At 41.1% G+C, this 14123-nt stretch overlaps 1 protein-coding gene and 1 pseudogene across 1 annotated transcript; one reads left to right on the top strand and one right to left on the bottom strand.

Annotated features, from left to right (window-relative positions):
- Positions 1 to 446: 446 nt before the first annotated feature.
- LOC136481015 (uncharacterized) lies at positions 447 to 1204 on the top strand. Its single transcript, XM_066478410.1, has one exon. The coding sequence runs from the start codon at positions 577 to 579 to the stop codon at positions 943 to 945; it is 369 nt and encodes a 122-aa protein (XP_066334507.1). The 5' UTR covers positions 447 to 576; the 3' UTR covers positions 946 to 1204.
- Positions 1205 to 1798: 594 nt separating this feature from the next.
- Positions 1799 to 5237, bottom strand: LOC136481008 (GDP-mannose transporter GONST1-like; annotated as a pseudogene).
- Positions 5238 to 14123: the final 8886 nt, after the last annotated feature.

Genomic DNA, 14123 nt, shown 5'->3' with positions numbered 1-14123 from the left:
ATCCATCTGGAAAACTCAAAAACGCACTCTGCCTATGCAGCACTGTACTCCGTGTGCACGGCAGTGCGTCTCCGCTGAAAAACACAAGTGGTTCCAGTCGTATGTGCCGGCACTTGCGCTCAAGTTGGAACAAGACTTGTTGTCATCAAATAAAAAAAGAAGGTTGGGAACAAGACGAATCGCCCCCCGGACAGCCCCAAAGAGGCCAAGACAAAGAGGGTCCTCTCGCGCTCCCCGGCCACTTGGCCCGCCGCACCTGTGCCCGTGGTCCAGCCACGTCCACCTCCGCTGTTTCTGCGGCCCGATCGGCTCCTCGCAGCGGCAGCCGGCAGCAAGCAACGCGCGCGCGCGCCGACCTCACCACGTCCGCTGCGCCTGCCCGCACCCCCACCCCACAGCCGCCGCTGCCGGATAAGCCGCTTGTGGCCGCCTCGCCCTCCCCATCACGACCACCACCTGCCCAGTCACCACGCCCGCTTATATGCCCACCCCTCGCCGCCTCACGGAGAAAAAAAAAGACCACTGTTTCATTTCATCCCGAGTTCCCGATCGCTCGCAAAGAAGCTAGCTTTTAGCATGGCGTCGGTGGCGTTCGGCAGCACCGTGGCGGCGGCCGTGGCGCCGACCTCGGGGAGGACGCGGCCGGCGCGGCGGTCCGTGCCGCCCGCCGCCACCAGGGGCGGCCCGGCGCCGGCCAAGGAGGAGAAGGGGTTCGGCGAGACCATCTTGGGCTTCATCTTCAAGAAGGACCAGCTGCTGGAGACGGACCCGCTCCTCAACAAGGTCGGCGGCGCGCCGGCCGCCGCCTCCTCCCGCGCCAAGCCGCCGCCGCAGGGCGCCGCTACCACCGCAGGCAAGAAGGCTGCCGGCGGCGACGACGGCGGCAGCAGCGGCGGGTTCAACCTCGGCGGCCTCGGCGGGTTCTTCGCCAAGAAAAGCAGCTGAACATGTCAAGTGTGCGTGGTTTATGGATTGTCGAACTCAAAGCTGGATTTTGGCTTTTGGGGGGGGGGGGGATTGGCTGCGCATATATACGTGTGGTGGTGTGAGGTTACTCTCGCTCCCCCCAAAAACTCAAGTGATCTTTGATGTCATATAATGTAATATACTTTACTTCCCGCTGCACCTGTGATTCTTTTTTTCCCAGCTAAGTATATGACAAATGGGTTATTACAATGGTTAAGCTACTTAGCTGACCATGTTTGATTTGTCTCCCATCGTACTTTACTCTTGGTATAGCAACAGTAACTTGAGAACAAGTATCGATTGGCTTTGCTGCGCCAATTTACAATTTTACAGTTTAGGAATTATGGACTCTACTGAATCCAGAATTCCAGATATGGTGTGTGTATATATATATATCAGTCTCAGATAAAAAGATTTACCTCTCTTTGAGACACAATAGACCCAGTAACCCAACAGAAGTATTGGTATATAAACCGAATCGATCAGTGATGTTTTCGCAAGGAATTCCTGGAGATGATCGGTTGACAACCAAGTCGGAAACACAAGTCCTTCCTTTATTGTATAGTATAATCGTCCTGCTCAATTTCTTGATCAGATGAGTGGAGTTCCAGTTGCTGATTCGCCTTGCAGAGTTCCTTCTGCCTTGGCATTGATTGTCATGTTACAAAACTGAGGGCACATACCCTTTGAATGGAGGGAAAGGATGTAAAAAATTTATGAACTCTGATCATATCTCTGTACAGTTGATAGACTGATCATATCTCTGTACAGAGGCAGAGCTGTCGCAGGAACTTTTCATGTTACAGCTTACAACAACACAGGGACAGGACAGTTAGGACATTTTTGCCTTTGCAAAGAATATCCCAGCAAAAAGACCTGGTGAGAACATGCAGAAATGTGACATCGTTAGGGTAACATGGGTAAAAAGAAGGACATTAGAAAAATATCATGGACGAAATAAATACTTACCAAAAACTATGCTATAGAAATTTTCAACGCTTACAGGGACATTGAACAGCAAAATACCAGCAATCGAAATGGGTATCTTGTTCAGAGAACCAACAAGACTGAAAAAGAGAACAAAATGATAAGGACTTCTCTGCTCACAGGAGCGCAGATCTCTTCTCTTTTTTATGAAAACATTTTTGTGGGCATCACAGATTAGTACTGCCGTCTCACCTGTACGTTGTTGGACCAGTCTCATGCAAAAACCACACTGATGAGAAGCTGATGGCTAGACCTAGCAAACCACTAGCTGTTGCAACAACCCAGAACATAGGCTCTCTGATAACTTCACTGCAAATCAAATGAAAGTCATATATGTGCAAATGAAGAAGCATGGACAGTGATAGTTGTACCCTAGAGGCAACCATTTGTGATGATAAAAATTGTTAGTTTTCTTGGTGCATCTCATTTGACTTCCATATTTAAGTTGGTCGCAGAGATTTTTTTTTAAAAAAAAGATAGGCCAGGGCGTACTGGCAATTCGCTAGAAAGGAGGTGGGCACCGGGTTCGAGCCCAGGTGGCGTCGCGACTGGTGCGCTCTACCAAACGAGCCAGCGCTTGTTCCCAAAAGTTGGTTGCAGAGATTAAAGCATTTTTTTTGTGAGCAAATTCAAAACGCTTTTTTATGAAAGGAAGTTTAAGTTTATTGTGCAGTATGACGAAATGAAGTTTAATATGTTTTGACTAAACTGGAATAAACAGGTAAAAGTTGATGCATAGCATGTCTATGATCTGCTTTCAAAAAATATGTCTATGATCAAATCAATAGAGTTAACTACTCTAAATGCTAATAAATACATAAATACATTAACAAACAACTCAGGGTGCAGTCATCTAACATAAGGGCGTGGTGGGAAGAGGGGGCGGCCAAGATCCCAAGGCAGAGACGAAGACACTTCAATGGGGTGGTTATCTATACAATGTGGAACATATGGAAGGAAAGAAACATAAGGATTTTCCAAAATTTGGTGATGGATGCCCGGCAGGTGGCCTTCAAAACCAAAGAGGACATGCTCTAGGGTCTTTAACAACCTGACTTAGACCTTGTAGCTTATCCCCCAGTACGTGTGCACTGTGTCTTTACTTTACTATGCACGCCCTTTGGGGGTTCTTGTGCCGATGGCACTTTCTGTACATAAACTCTCTTTCTTTTCTTAATTGAGAGACAAAGCTCCTCCCAGGTTCTTTCAATTAACAAACGACTCTGACCAAGTACTTAGTCCACACCATGAAAGTTTATTTTTATTTAAAAAGGTATGGTTAACATGCAACAAGACGAAATTCTTACGCTTGATAAACATATTCCCACTCATCGAAGATTACAACCAAAATGAGTGCGAATGGAATTGAGAGCGCATTGTTGAGTAGCACCATAGAAACTTCATTGAGGGAGCCAGATTTTGTTGATTGTTTAGCTGTATCCATCAAGCGCCTTAGTGTAAGCTGTTATAAAAGGATCGCATATTAGAGATGCTGGAGACACAGCAGAACAAACAAGATTGACCTCATAAAAAAGAATCAATAAGGTTGACTTAAGCTTGATATTGTTCTGGTGTTGAATATGGACTTAAAGTGAATTGTGCTATGAATTAATTGATGATACAATTAAAAGCCAAAGATTCGAATGCATCACAGCAACCTAAGCACAGCAATCCATTGAGATTATAGATGTGTAAAACTATTAGCACAAAATAAACTAACCGAGTAGCCTGCTGTTAGAAAGCAATTCAGAATTTGCCACGTGTAGCCAACTAGATGGAAAGAGAGATCTGTAATCCCCCCACATACAGCGGATACAATCTGCAAAGGAAGAGAGACATAAGCTGCTCAAGTAAACAAATCGTGCATAAATTCTTCATGAAGGTCAATAATCAAGTCATTAATTTGATATACGGAAGCAAAACAAGGGGCGTGTCGAGCAAGAATGAACCTACCATCAGAAACAGTGCAGCCCAAACCCTCTTATTCTGACCTTTCCTGAATATATATATCTCTCCTATAGCCGTTATAATATTTGTCATGTTCTTTAATATTGTCACCATTGCGACGTTTATGTACTTCAAACTGAAGAATTGCAGAGTCAAAGAGAAAAGGAGGGTTAATCAAGAGTACTGCAAGCCTACCATACCAATAAAGTTTACTTCAGAACTGAGACAACTACAACTTAGAAATGAAAAAAGGATGGGATACTGTCACATTTGTCCTGACAGGTTCATCATGTAGCATGTACTATATGCAGAGTTGTGCAGGAAGTACCTGTACATTCCAGTTAGTAGCATACCGATGAAAATAAGGTTCACCGGAATCCAGACCTTTATCAACTTCCATGTGAGTTCCTCCGTTGAAATGACATGGAAGAGCTCAAGTATGAGAAGAATGACCACACTTATAAGATTCTGAACCACAAAGGGAGATATGGTCAGTTGCAGTGCATGGTATTGAACTAAAAAATCTCAAGCCGTATAAATATATAAAACCGCAGAATACACCGAATCACCTGATATAGCATCAGCGATATTCCAGCATCAAAGTTGTAGCTGGAGAGAACCACCTTGTTGAGCAATATCATGCTGCAGGAGGTGATGCAGTAACAGATCCCAGAAAGCAACGGCCCGGCCTTGTTTCCCAACTTGCTCTGCTGCTTCTGAAGCAAGGTGTCGAAGACATCGGAGGTCTTCCTCGATAATCTGGACACAGCACGCGAAGCGGTTGGCCAATTTCCCAATTACAAATTACAATTCCCCGGTGAACGTAGCACAGAGAAATCGAGCGGGGGTGCTAATTACTAGACGTACTTGTTGGAGGCCGCTTTCCTGGCGACATTGGCGGCGACTCTGATGATGGAGTTGTTCTTCTGCTTGAGGTAGCCGTGGATGATCTTGTAGACCGAGGCGTCGGCGTTCTTGACGGCGACAGCGGCGACGCTGGTGTTGCTGGGGGACTTGGCCTCCTCGATGTCATCGCACTCGGACCTGAACTCCAGTGACATGGACGCCGCACCTGGAACTGCAACGCGTCCACCCCCATCCCATCAGGACACCAAATGCAACGAGTCCGTGGACATGATCGAACGAACGAGAGCAAGCTGGCGTTACCTGGAAGGAGGCCTCCGGACGTCCGGCGCAGAGAAAGAAGGGCGGAGGCCGGCGGAGTTGCCGGTGGCTGGAGGTGAAGAGACGGAGGGGAGGAAGGGGAGAGGCCGTGGGGGAAGCGGGCGGTGAACGGTGGGCGCTAAAAGGGGAGAGGAGATGCCTTTCGACGGCATGAAGGGGCTTGGGGAGGACGCAAAGGGGGAGATGCGGTGGTGGTGGAGGAGGAGGCGCGGGGGTCAACGCGGCCGCGGCCCGCGGCCTCGGGGCGCGTAGGAGGAGGGAAGCCGGCGTGCGGCGGAAGGGAGGTCGATCGGGCTCGGCGGGAGGGACGAGGCGGAGGCTATGGTCAAATCTCAAATCAAATGAGGCGGGAGCAGAACAGTGTGGACGGGAACTGTTGGAGTCAAACTCAAGTCACCAGGCGGCGAGGCAGGTCAAAAAGGGTTTAGACGTGTAGCCCATGTTTTAGTACACCTATAAACTTAAAGCTTACAACCGGCCGTGGGTCCGCTTGGACGCTTGCTTACTGGGCCTGTCTTGTATTTTTAAACGTACAAAGATAAATTCGTAAGTGCGTGGATACTGTTGTAGCTTTTATTCGGGAGTAACGTATCATATTTATCCACATCGAAACAATGGTTAAAGAAGTTGATAATACACCATCATGTATCTACTAACTAGTATACTAATTAAATTAAAGTGGGGATAGGTGTTGATGATGATAAGAATTATGAATAATAACACACATAAGAGAATTCCATGGTATATAAATGAGCAGTCTACTAATTGAGAGGACAACGATTGAGTTCAAGGTTCCTAAATACTTCTCTATTACTTCGATTTTATTTTAGTTTAGACTAAAGGGTATAACTAAAGCGTGGGTAGATATAGCGATCACACACAATAGCACTTTGGGACATCGAAACACTAGTCACAGAAAAGGATGAGAAAAATGACTAAGAAGCTCCGACTATGGTCCTACAAACACTAACGCGAACGTGGTGGACTACGTCGGCCGTCAGGGCTGTCACCACCTGAGGCTACCACAACTATCCGCGGGGTTGGGTGCAATCTCATGTAACTCATAGTCTAGGCACTGCGTCTACACTATTAATTACTACTCTAATCACATATAATAATTAGTGGTGATTTCTACAGCTATAGTGGTGATTTCTAAATTTGCAGGTTCATACCATGAACAGGCATAGCTTATACTCATTTTTTTACAAAACGTTAGTGGACACGTACCTGAGGGAATAAAATAAATTTGGCATTGCGGGTTGTCCATAACTTTTGTAGTTTTCCTCTATCCTAATGAACGGATAATTTTAGGATTGCTTTAGCATAGATTTTATTGTTTATTAACAAACTTTATGTGTTGGCTGCATTCTAGCTTGATTCAAGGCTTAAGGTAACTTGCAACAAAGATAAGTGAATAAACCTTGATCCTCGCAGTTCTTCTTTTCATAAAGAACGAGCTGGGTCTTCTATGTGCAAAGTTTTTGAAATTCATATGCCTTGCTTTATCTCCGGTGTGAATTTATCTCAGGACCTCTTCAATTTTAGTTTGAGAGTTTTCTACAGGGGTTAGTCCAACAAAATAACCAGTATCTACTACAGCAAGTTTTAGTTCAATAACCAAACTAAACTCTATGTCTAATTTGATTAAGTAAGGCATTTTAACCTAAGCACCACGCTTAATTTAAAGAGCCTTTAGAAATAAGGTCACACACCTCTTGATTTAAACTAAGCACCATGCTTTCTTTAAAAGATGTATAAAGATACTTTCAAACCTAAATATACTATAGTAAACAAAAGGTAATATTAAAGCATTATAGAGATTTATTCAAATAGAGATGAAAGAGCATGATCATGGTGAGAGATTTGTTTTAATAAAAGATGCAAGTGGCATGAATGTATGGAAGGAACTAAATATGCTACGGATTTGATATGAGAGAATTTAAACTAAACAGAGTGGATGCATGGATTATTCAAAGTAAACGTGCTGTGGAATGCAAAAATTTAGAGATAACTATTCATTATGTTTAAAGTCCATGAGCAAGACTATTTCACCTTTCTCGATCATACTTATCATGACTCACATGATGGAATTTGTGAGTAGTGCAGCATCTGTATTCATCACTTGAGATGTGATTTAAATTCTTGTGACATCGACCTTTTTGTCCAATCTACACATGGTAAGAATAATATATATATGTTTATACAAACCTGTGAGATAGCAGGGTTCCAACGTTGATGGATCTTGAATGTTCAGGCACTCTGGGTTCTTCAATGTTTCTTCTTTCTTTGTTGAAACTCGCCGAAAGGTCGCAATGGCGTCTGTTGTCCTGTGTTTTCCACAATTCAACAGAACAGGGGTAATCCCACAAAAGCTAGTTATAACTAGATTAGTAGACATGAAGCTAGTATCAAAATCTTTACGCCAATTGTCGATATTTTTAAACATACATAGATAAATCTGCTAGCGCACGAATACCGCTGTAGCTTTCATCCGGGAGTATTCCAAAGTATCGTATTTATCCATAGGGAAACAATGGTTAAAGAAATTGATAGTACACCATCATGTATCTACTAACTAGTATACTAATTAAACTAAAGTGGGGGTAGGTGTTGATGATGATAAGAATTATGAATAATAACACACATAGGAGAATTCCATGGTATATAAATGAGCAGTCTAGCTAAATTGAGAGAACAACGGTTGAGTTCAAGGTTTCTAAATACTTCTCTATTACTTCGGTTCTATTCTAGTTTAGACTAGAGGGTATAACTAAAGGGTGGTAGATATAGCGATCACACACAATAGCACTTTGGGACATCGGAACACTAGTCACAGAAAGGGATGAGAAAAAGGACTAGGAAGCTTCGACTATGGTCCTACAAACACTAACGCGAATGTGGTGGACTACGTCGGCCGTCAGGGCTCTCACCACCTGAGGCTACCACAACTATCCACGGGATTGGGTGCAATCTCAGGTAACTCATAGTCTAGACACCGTGTCTACACTATTAATTACTACTCTACTCACATATATTAACAAGTGGTGATTTCTGGATTTGTAGGTTCATACCATGAACAGGCATAGCTTATACTCATTTTTCTAGAAAACGTTAGTGGACAAATACCCGATGGAATAAAACAAATTTGGCATTACGGGTTGTTGTCCATCATTTTTGTAGTTTTTCTCTATGCTAATGAAAGGATAGTTTTAGGATTGCTTTAGCATAGATTTTATTTTTTATTAACAAACTTTATGTGTTGGCTGCATTCTAGCTTGATTCGAGGCATAAGGTAACTTGCAACAAAGATAAGTGAATAAACCTTGATACCCATAGTTCTTCCTTGCATGAAGAATGAGTTGGGTCTTCTATGTGCAAAGTTTTTGGAATTCATATGCCATGCTTCATCTCCTATGTGAATTCATCTCAGGACCTCCCCAATTTTAGTTTGAGAGTTTTCTACAGGGGTTAGTCCAACAAAATAACCAGTATCTACTACAGCAAGTTTTAGTTCAATAACCAAACTAAACTCCATGTCTAATTTGAATAAGGAAGGCATTTTAACCTAAGCACCACGCCTAATTTAAAGAGCCTTTGAAAATAAGGTCACACACCTCTTGATTTAAACTAAGCACCATGCTTGCTTTAAAAAATGTATAAAGATACTTCCAAACCTAAACATACTATAGTAAATAAAAGGTAATATTAAAGCATTATAGAGATTTATTCAAATAGAGATGAAATTGCATGATCACGGTGAGAGATTTGTTTTAATAAAAGATGCAAGTGGCATGAATGTATGGAAGAAACTAAATATGCTGTGGATTTGATATAAGAGAATTTAAACTAAACGGAGTGGATGCATGGATTATTCAAAGTAAACGTGCAGTGGAATGCAAAAATTTAGAGATAACTACTCATTAAGTTTAAAGTCCATGAGCAAGACTATCTCACCTTTCTTGATCATACTTACCATGGCTCACATGATGGAATTTGTGAGTAGTGTAGCATCTGTATTCGTCACTTGAGATGTGATTTGAATTCTTGTGACATCGACCTTTTTCTCCAATCTACACATAGTTAGAATAATATATATATGTTTATACAAACCTGTGAGATAGCAGGGTTCCAATGTTGATGGATCTTGAATGTTCAGGCACCCTAGGTTCTTCAATGTTTCTTCTTTCTTTGTTGAAACTCGCCGAAAGGTCGCAATGGCATCTGTTGTCCTATCTTTTCCACAATTCAACAGAACAGGGGTAATCCCACAAAAGCTAGTTATAACTAGATTAGCAGATATCAAGCTAGTATCAAAATCTTTATGCCAATTGTTGGTATTTTTAAACGCACATAGATAAATCCGCAAGCACACGAATACCGCTGTAGCTTTCACCTGGGAGTATTCCAAGGTATCGTATTTATCCACAGGGAAACAATGGTTAAAGAAGTTGATAGTTCACCATCATGTATCTACTAACTAGTATACTAACTAAACTAAAGTGGGGGTAGGTGTTGATGATGATAAGAATTATGAATAATAACACACATAGGAGAATTCCATGGTATATAAATGAGCAGTCTAGCTAAATTGAGAGGACAACGGTTGAGTTCAAGGTTCCTAAATACTTCTCTATTACTTTGGTTTTATTCTAGTTTAGACTAGAGGGTATAACTAAAGCGTGGGTAGATATAGCGATCATACACAATAGCACTTTGGGACATTGGAACACTAGTCATAGAAAGGGATGAGAAAAGGACTAGGAAGCTCTGACTATGGTCCTACAAACACTAACCTGAACATGGTGGACTACGTCGGCCTTCAGGGCTATCACCACCTGAGGCTACCACAACTATCCACGGGGTTGGGTGCAATCTCAGGTAACTCATAGTCTAGACACCGCGTCTACACTATTAATTACTACTCTAATCACATATAATAACTAGAGCACTCGATGCGAGCGAAGATCCCATGCTAAGATATGATAACTATACTAACCGTACACATGAAAGGCATAAAAGTGAATAGAGAACATAACTATATTAAAGCATAAGTCTTGCAAAGGTAACATACAAAAATTTACCCGACCTCCAAAGATTTCTCTAGAACTTGAGCATGGCTCAACTCTCCCTAACTCTCAACTAGAGCTATTCTACTTCTACATCACGAGAACTGGCTCTGATCGTGACGAGGAGGATATGAATTAGGGTTTTAGGATCTTGTGAGGGAGGGGGTAGGGGCTGCTATATATAGGCTAGAGGTAGAGTAGCGGCCAAAGAATCAAGGTGGAGTAATGGGCAAGGACTCTAGGAGGAGTAGGGGCAAGGAATTGCCACATCATCGATCCGCATAAACTCTCCCGACCACAGTTGGATGAACCGACCTAAAACTACCTTAGAATCAACGGTGTAGATCGTAGGAAGGAGTATGCGGTGGCGAAGGGCGATGGGCCACCCCCATGGACTAGTTGGCCTCCCTAGTGGGCCGGTCGGCCCACTATGGTGCTAGGTGGGCTCCTCCTTCTGGTGGCGAGGCTTGGGCTCCATCTTGACTCGACTTTCATAGGTGTCGCGGGTAGAATCACTTGTTGATGTCAATTTGCTTGTTCGGAGTGTATGATAGTGGTCCCAGGAGCTGTTTTCTAGATAAATCCTCCTGCAATCATGAAATCACCAAAGCTCATGGAATTTATTAGTTTAAACCCCTAAACTTTCATTGGTGATTACATTTATGCCCTTATACATGTTTAATTGACGGTTTATAATGGTTGTTAACTACCATCAATAACTCCCCCAAGCTTAACCTTTGCTAGTCCCTTAGCAAAGCTAAATTTAACAATGGATCAGGAGTTGCTACTATTCTTTCATGCCTCAAAAGTACATATGCATTCAAACAAGAATTCTCCTTCGGATTAGAATAAACTGATCTAACTTTCAAACTTACCCTATTACCTTCAACTATAGGGCTTCTCAGTCTTCACTTGGGTCTTGAGCAATTGAAAGACAAAACGATCAAGTCAAGCACTATGTCTTAAGTTCTTTGTTCCTCCACTGTGTTAAAGTTTTTATAAGTTTTCAAAATAAAACTTAGAGATTTCATTGTATGACACTCTCAAGTATCTCAATATATGTGGTATTTATGGATCCTTACCAAGGCAATAAAGATGTTGTGCCTTTTTCTCTTCCCACCACTAAGGCTTATGTGGAGTTCATAGGTAGGGAAAAAGTTAGAGCATAGTTGCAATGCATATATTGTAAAGTCAAACAATGGATTCAAAGAGAGTTGAGTCATATAGTCAAATCAAGATATGCATGTGTGTGGATATATGTGGTGGATATATATGGTGGCTAACCTATAATTCTACTTTGCTCCTTGAAAACATCTCTCTCTTTTGAAACTTGGAAACATTTGCTAGAGAATAGGAGCTATCTTATTCATCACTCTTTCTTTTTTAGGCAGACATCTGAGTACCCATTGTTTTAAATATCTCAGATACTTTTGTGTCCATTTTACAACTTTTTTTTCAACTTTTTATGAATAACTTCTGCATAGTCCCATGTCTCTTTTTTGCAACAAAACTTTTGATAGATTGCAACAAGAACTTAGAGCATTTATTTGGTGGATGGAAAACCTATCAAGCTTGTTTTTGTGTTCACTCCTAGTGTAGGAGTAAAATATTTTTGGGTGGGTCTAGATGGAAGGCATGTTTCTGTGCCTACCCTTAGTGTAGGAGTAGTGCATATGTGGGTGGTGTGTACGTGATCTTGATTTTAAAAACATGACAAATCTCTCATAAGGGTCAACAAAGCTTGACAAAACTCAGTGCAAAAGTAAGCAACATATATGCCAAAGTTTTTCTAGCCTAAATAACATGTATGGCTCTGGTGAGAATTCAAGCTTTGTCATACAAGAACTCATCATGTAGCATTTTGTGTTTTTAAAAGATAAATCTCTAGAACTTTAGTGTCACTTGGAACAAGATAAACAATAGCTCAAACCTTCTCATATCATATCCATCAATTATTTAGACTTAGATCAAGCATATGCTACCCACGAGTTTCAAGTTCAGAGTAAATCCTTATATCAAAACAATCTTATCCAAAACTCGAGAGAATTCAAGGCTGAAAACTAGGTACTTAAAAGAAATTACAACAGACAAACTATTCATTATTTCCATTTTAAGAGATTATCTTTAGAGACCCTTTTTATTTATTTAGCTCTTAAAAGAAATTAAAGCAAACTAGACACACTCTTTTTATTTTGTTTTCATTTTTAGTTCACGCATTATAACTATATATATATTTCTATAAAGATAATTTTTTATTTTGTTTTAGTTATTCATCTTTATTTTAGATATATAAAGCGAACTAAGAATAGTAAAAAATAAGGGAAAAGAGATACTTAGCTGGATACATGGGGGATGCTCCTCCCCTAAGCTAGTTGTTGACATGGTTGCTCAATGAGGTGGCCGAATGTGGAGGTGCTGGAACAGAGCCTTCAATTTTGATTTTGTTGTTGTTGTTGTTACTGGAGGCTGGCCATCTCTTCAATGGTTGTGAGTCTATTGTCGAAGCAGTGGAAAGCCTCCTGAGAGTCATAATACCCTCGTTCAGAGAAAGACATGCATCCTCCCTGATGCCCACTTGAGGTTGCTTCATGATCTTGCCCTTGGTAGCTGTGGAAGTGCATTGTACCTTAGTTTGCTCTTGAAGATGAGGATTCTTGAGGTGGCGCCTCTAGTAGTGGCACTTCCAATGGTGATGACACCTTTTTTTATCAAACTGTCTTGGTTTTAAATTTAATTTTAGTTTGACAAGTTCATCTTTCTTGACTTGTTCTCCCTCCTTGTTCAGGCATTAGCAGTAGAAGCTGTTGACATCTTGTGTGCATCATTTTTGCCGGTTCAGAACTTTCACTTATAGAATTTGGGGGATCAACTCCCCCACACTTTTGCTCAAAGTATGTTCTGCTCATAAAGACAAGGTAGAGATCAAGTGCATGGGTTCAAAACTTTATTTATTATTTTTTTTCTAGCCTAGGTACATCGAATCATGTTACAGTTGACGTTATATGTATTCATTCTTACAACATGGGTGATAAGATCAGAAGGATGAGTATTAATGTTGTATTTGAATACATTTGTTAATAAGAGTGGAGTTGCTTAACCTATGGAAGGACTATCTATAATGTATCAAACCTTACATGATTATGACTATCATCTTCCAAAGATAAGATATGCAATATTTTAGCTCATTTGATTAAGACTATGAGATCAAGAAAGTGGTGCTATCAATAAGCTTAAGGAATAAGACATGTTGAGTTAATCAGGTTAGATCAAGCAAAGTTGTAACTCAAACATGTTTGTTTCTTCATTTATGTGAATACCAAGATCAAAGGGAAGCTTTCTAAATAATGACCACTTACCTTAAGATGTTACCTTCATTATTAGAGCGTGATGACACCATGTGACGAAGGTAGATGACCATGGTGATCCTTTCTTCCTGTTTTGAAACTTTCCTTGCTTAAGCTGTTCATGAGCATCTTGTCTCCTATATCGCACTCCTTCTTTCTCATTCTTTTAAGATGCCATCTTTTTCTTCTTTCTTTTGTGAATCTTGACATTTGGTTTGGACCTTCTGCTCCATTCATTGTTTCATTCATGCAAAAGATTAGTGGACAACACATACCCGAAGGGATGTACAAATAATTTGAAACAAGGATAGTGTTGTTATAGAGCTAAAGGTCGTCTTCTATGCTACAACAGAATTGGTTTTAACATTTTAATTAGCATAGAATATTTATCCCATGTTTTAAATAATGTGCCTCAATTGTTGCAAAAACTTCTTCTCACAAGGATTGATTTTAATTTATATCTTAAGTTTGATTTTCATATATGAAATTTTTAAACATATTCAAATTTGTAGAAACAAAGCAATATTGAGCAGAGGGATTGCAAACCAGCGTGTCAGAGCGATGGGAGCCTAGGAGGAAGAAGAGCAAGGTTGTATCTACTATAGAAAAGTCAGCCTTCCTCCCCCTC

The sequence above is a fragment of the Miscanthus floridulus genome, chromosome 1, assembly GCF_019320115.1.
Source record: "Miscanthus floridulus cultivar M001 chromosome 1, ASM1932011v1, whole genome shotgun sequence".
NCBI classification, from domain to species: Eukaryota; Viridiplantae; Streptophyta; class Magnoliopsida; order Poales; family Poaceae; genus Miscanthus; species Miscanthus floridulus.
The sequence above is the reverse complement of the archived record's forward strand: the minus strand, read 5'-3'. Positions and strand labels throughout refer to the sequence as shown.

Bases quoted from the DNA above. Each gene is read 5' to 3' on its own strand.
- LOC136481015 (XM_066478410.1), top strand. From the start codon at position 577: ATGGCGTCGGTGGCGTTCGGCAGCACCGTGGCGGCGGCCGTGGCGCCG.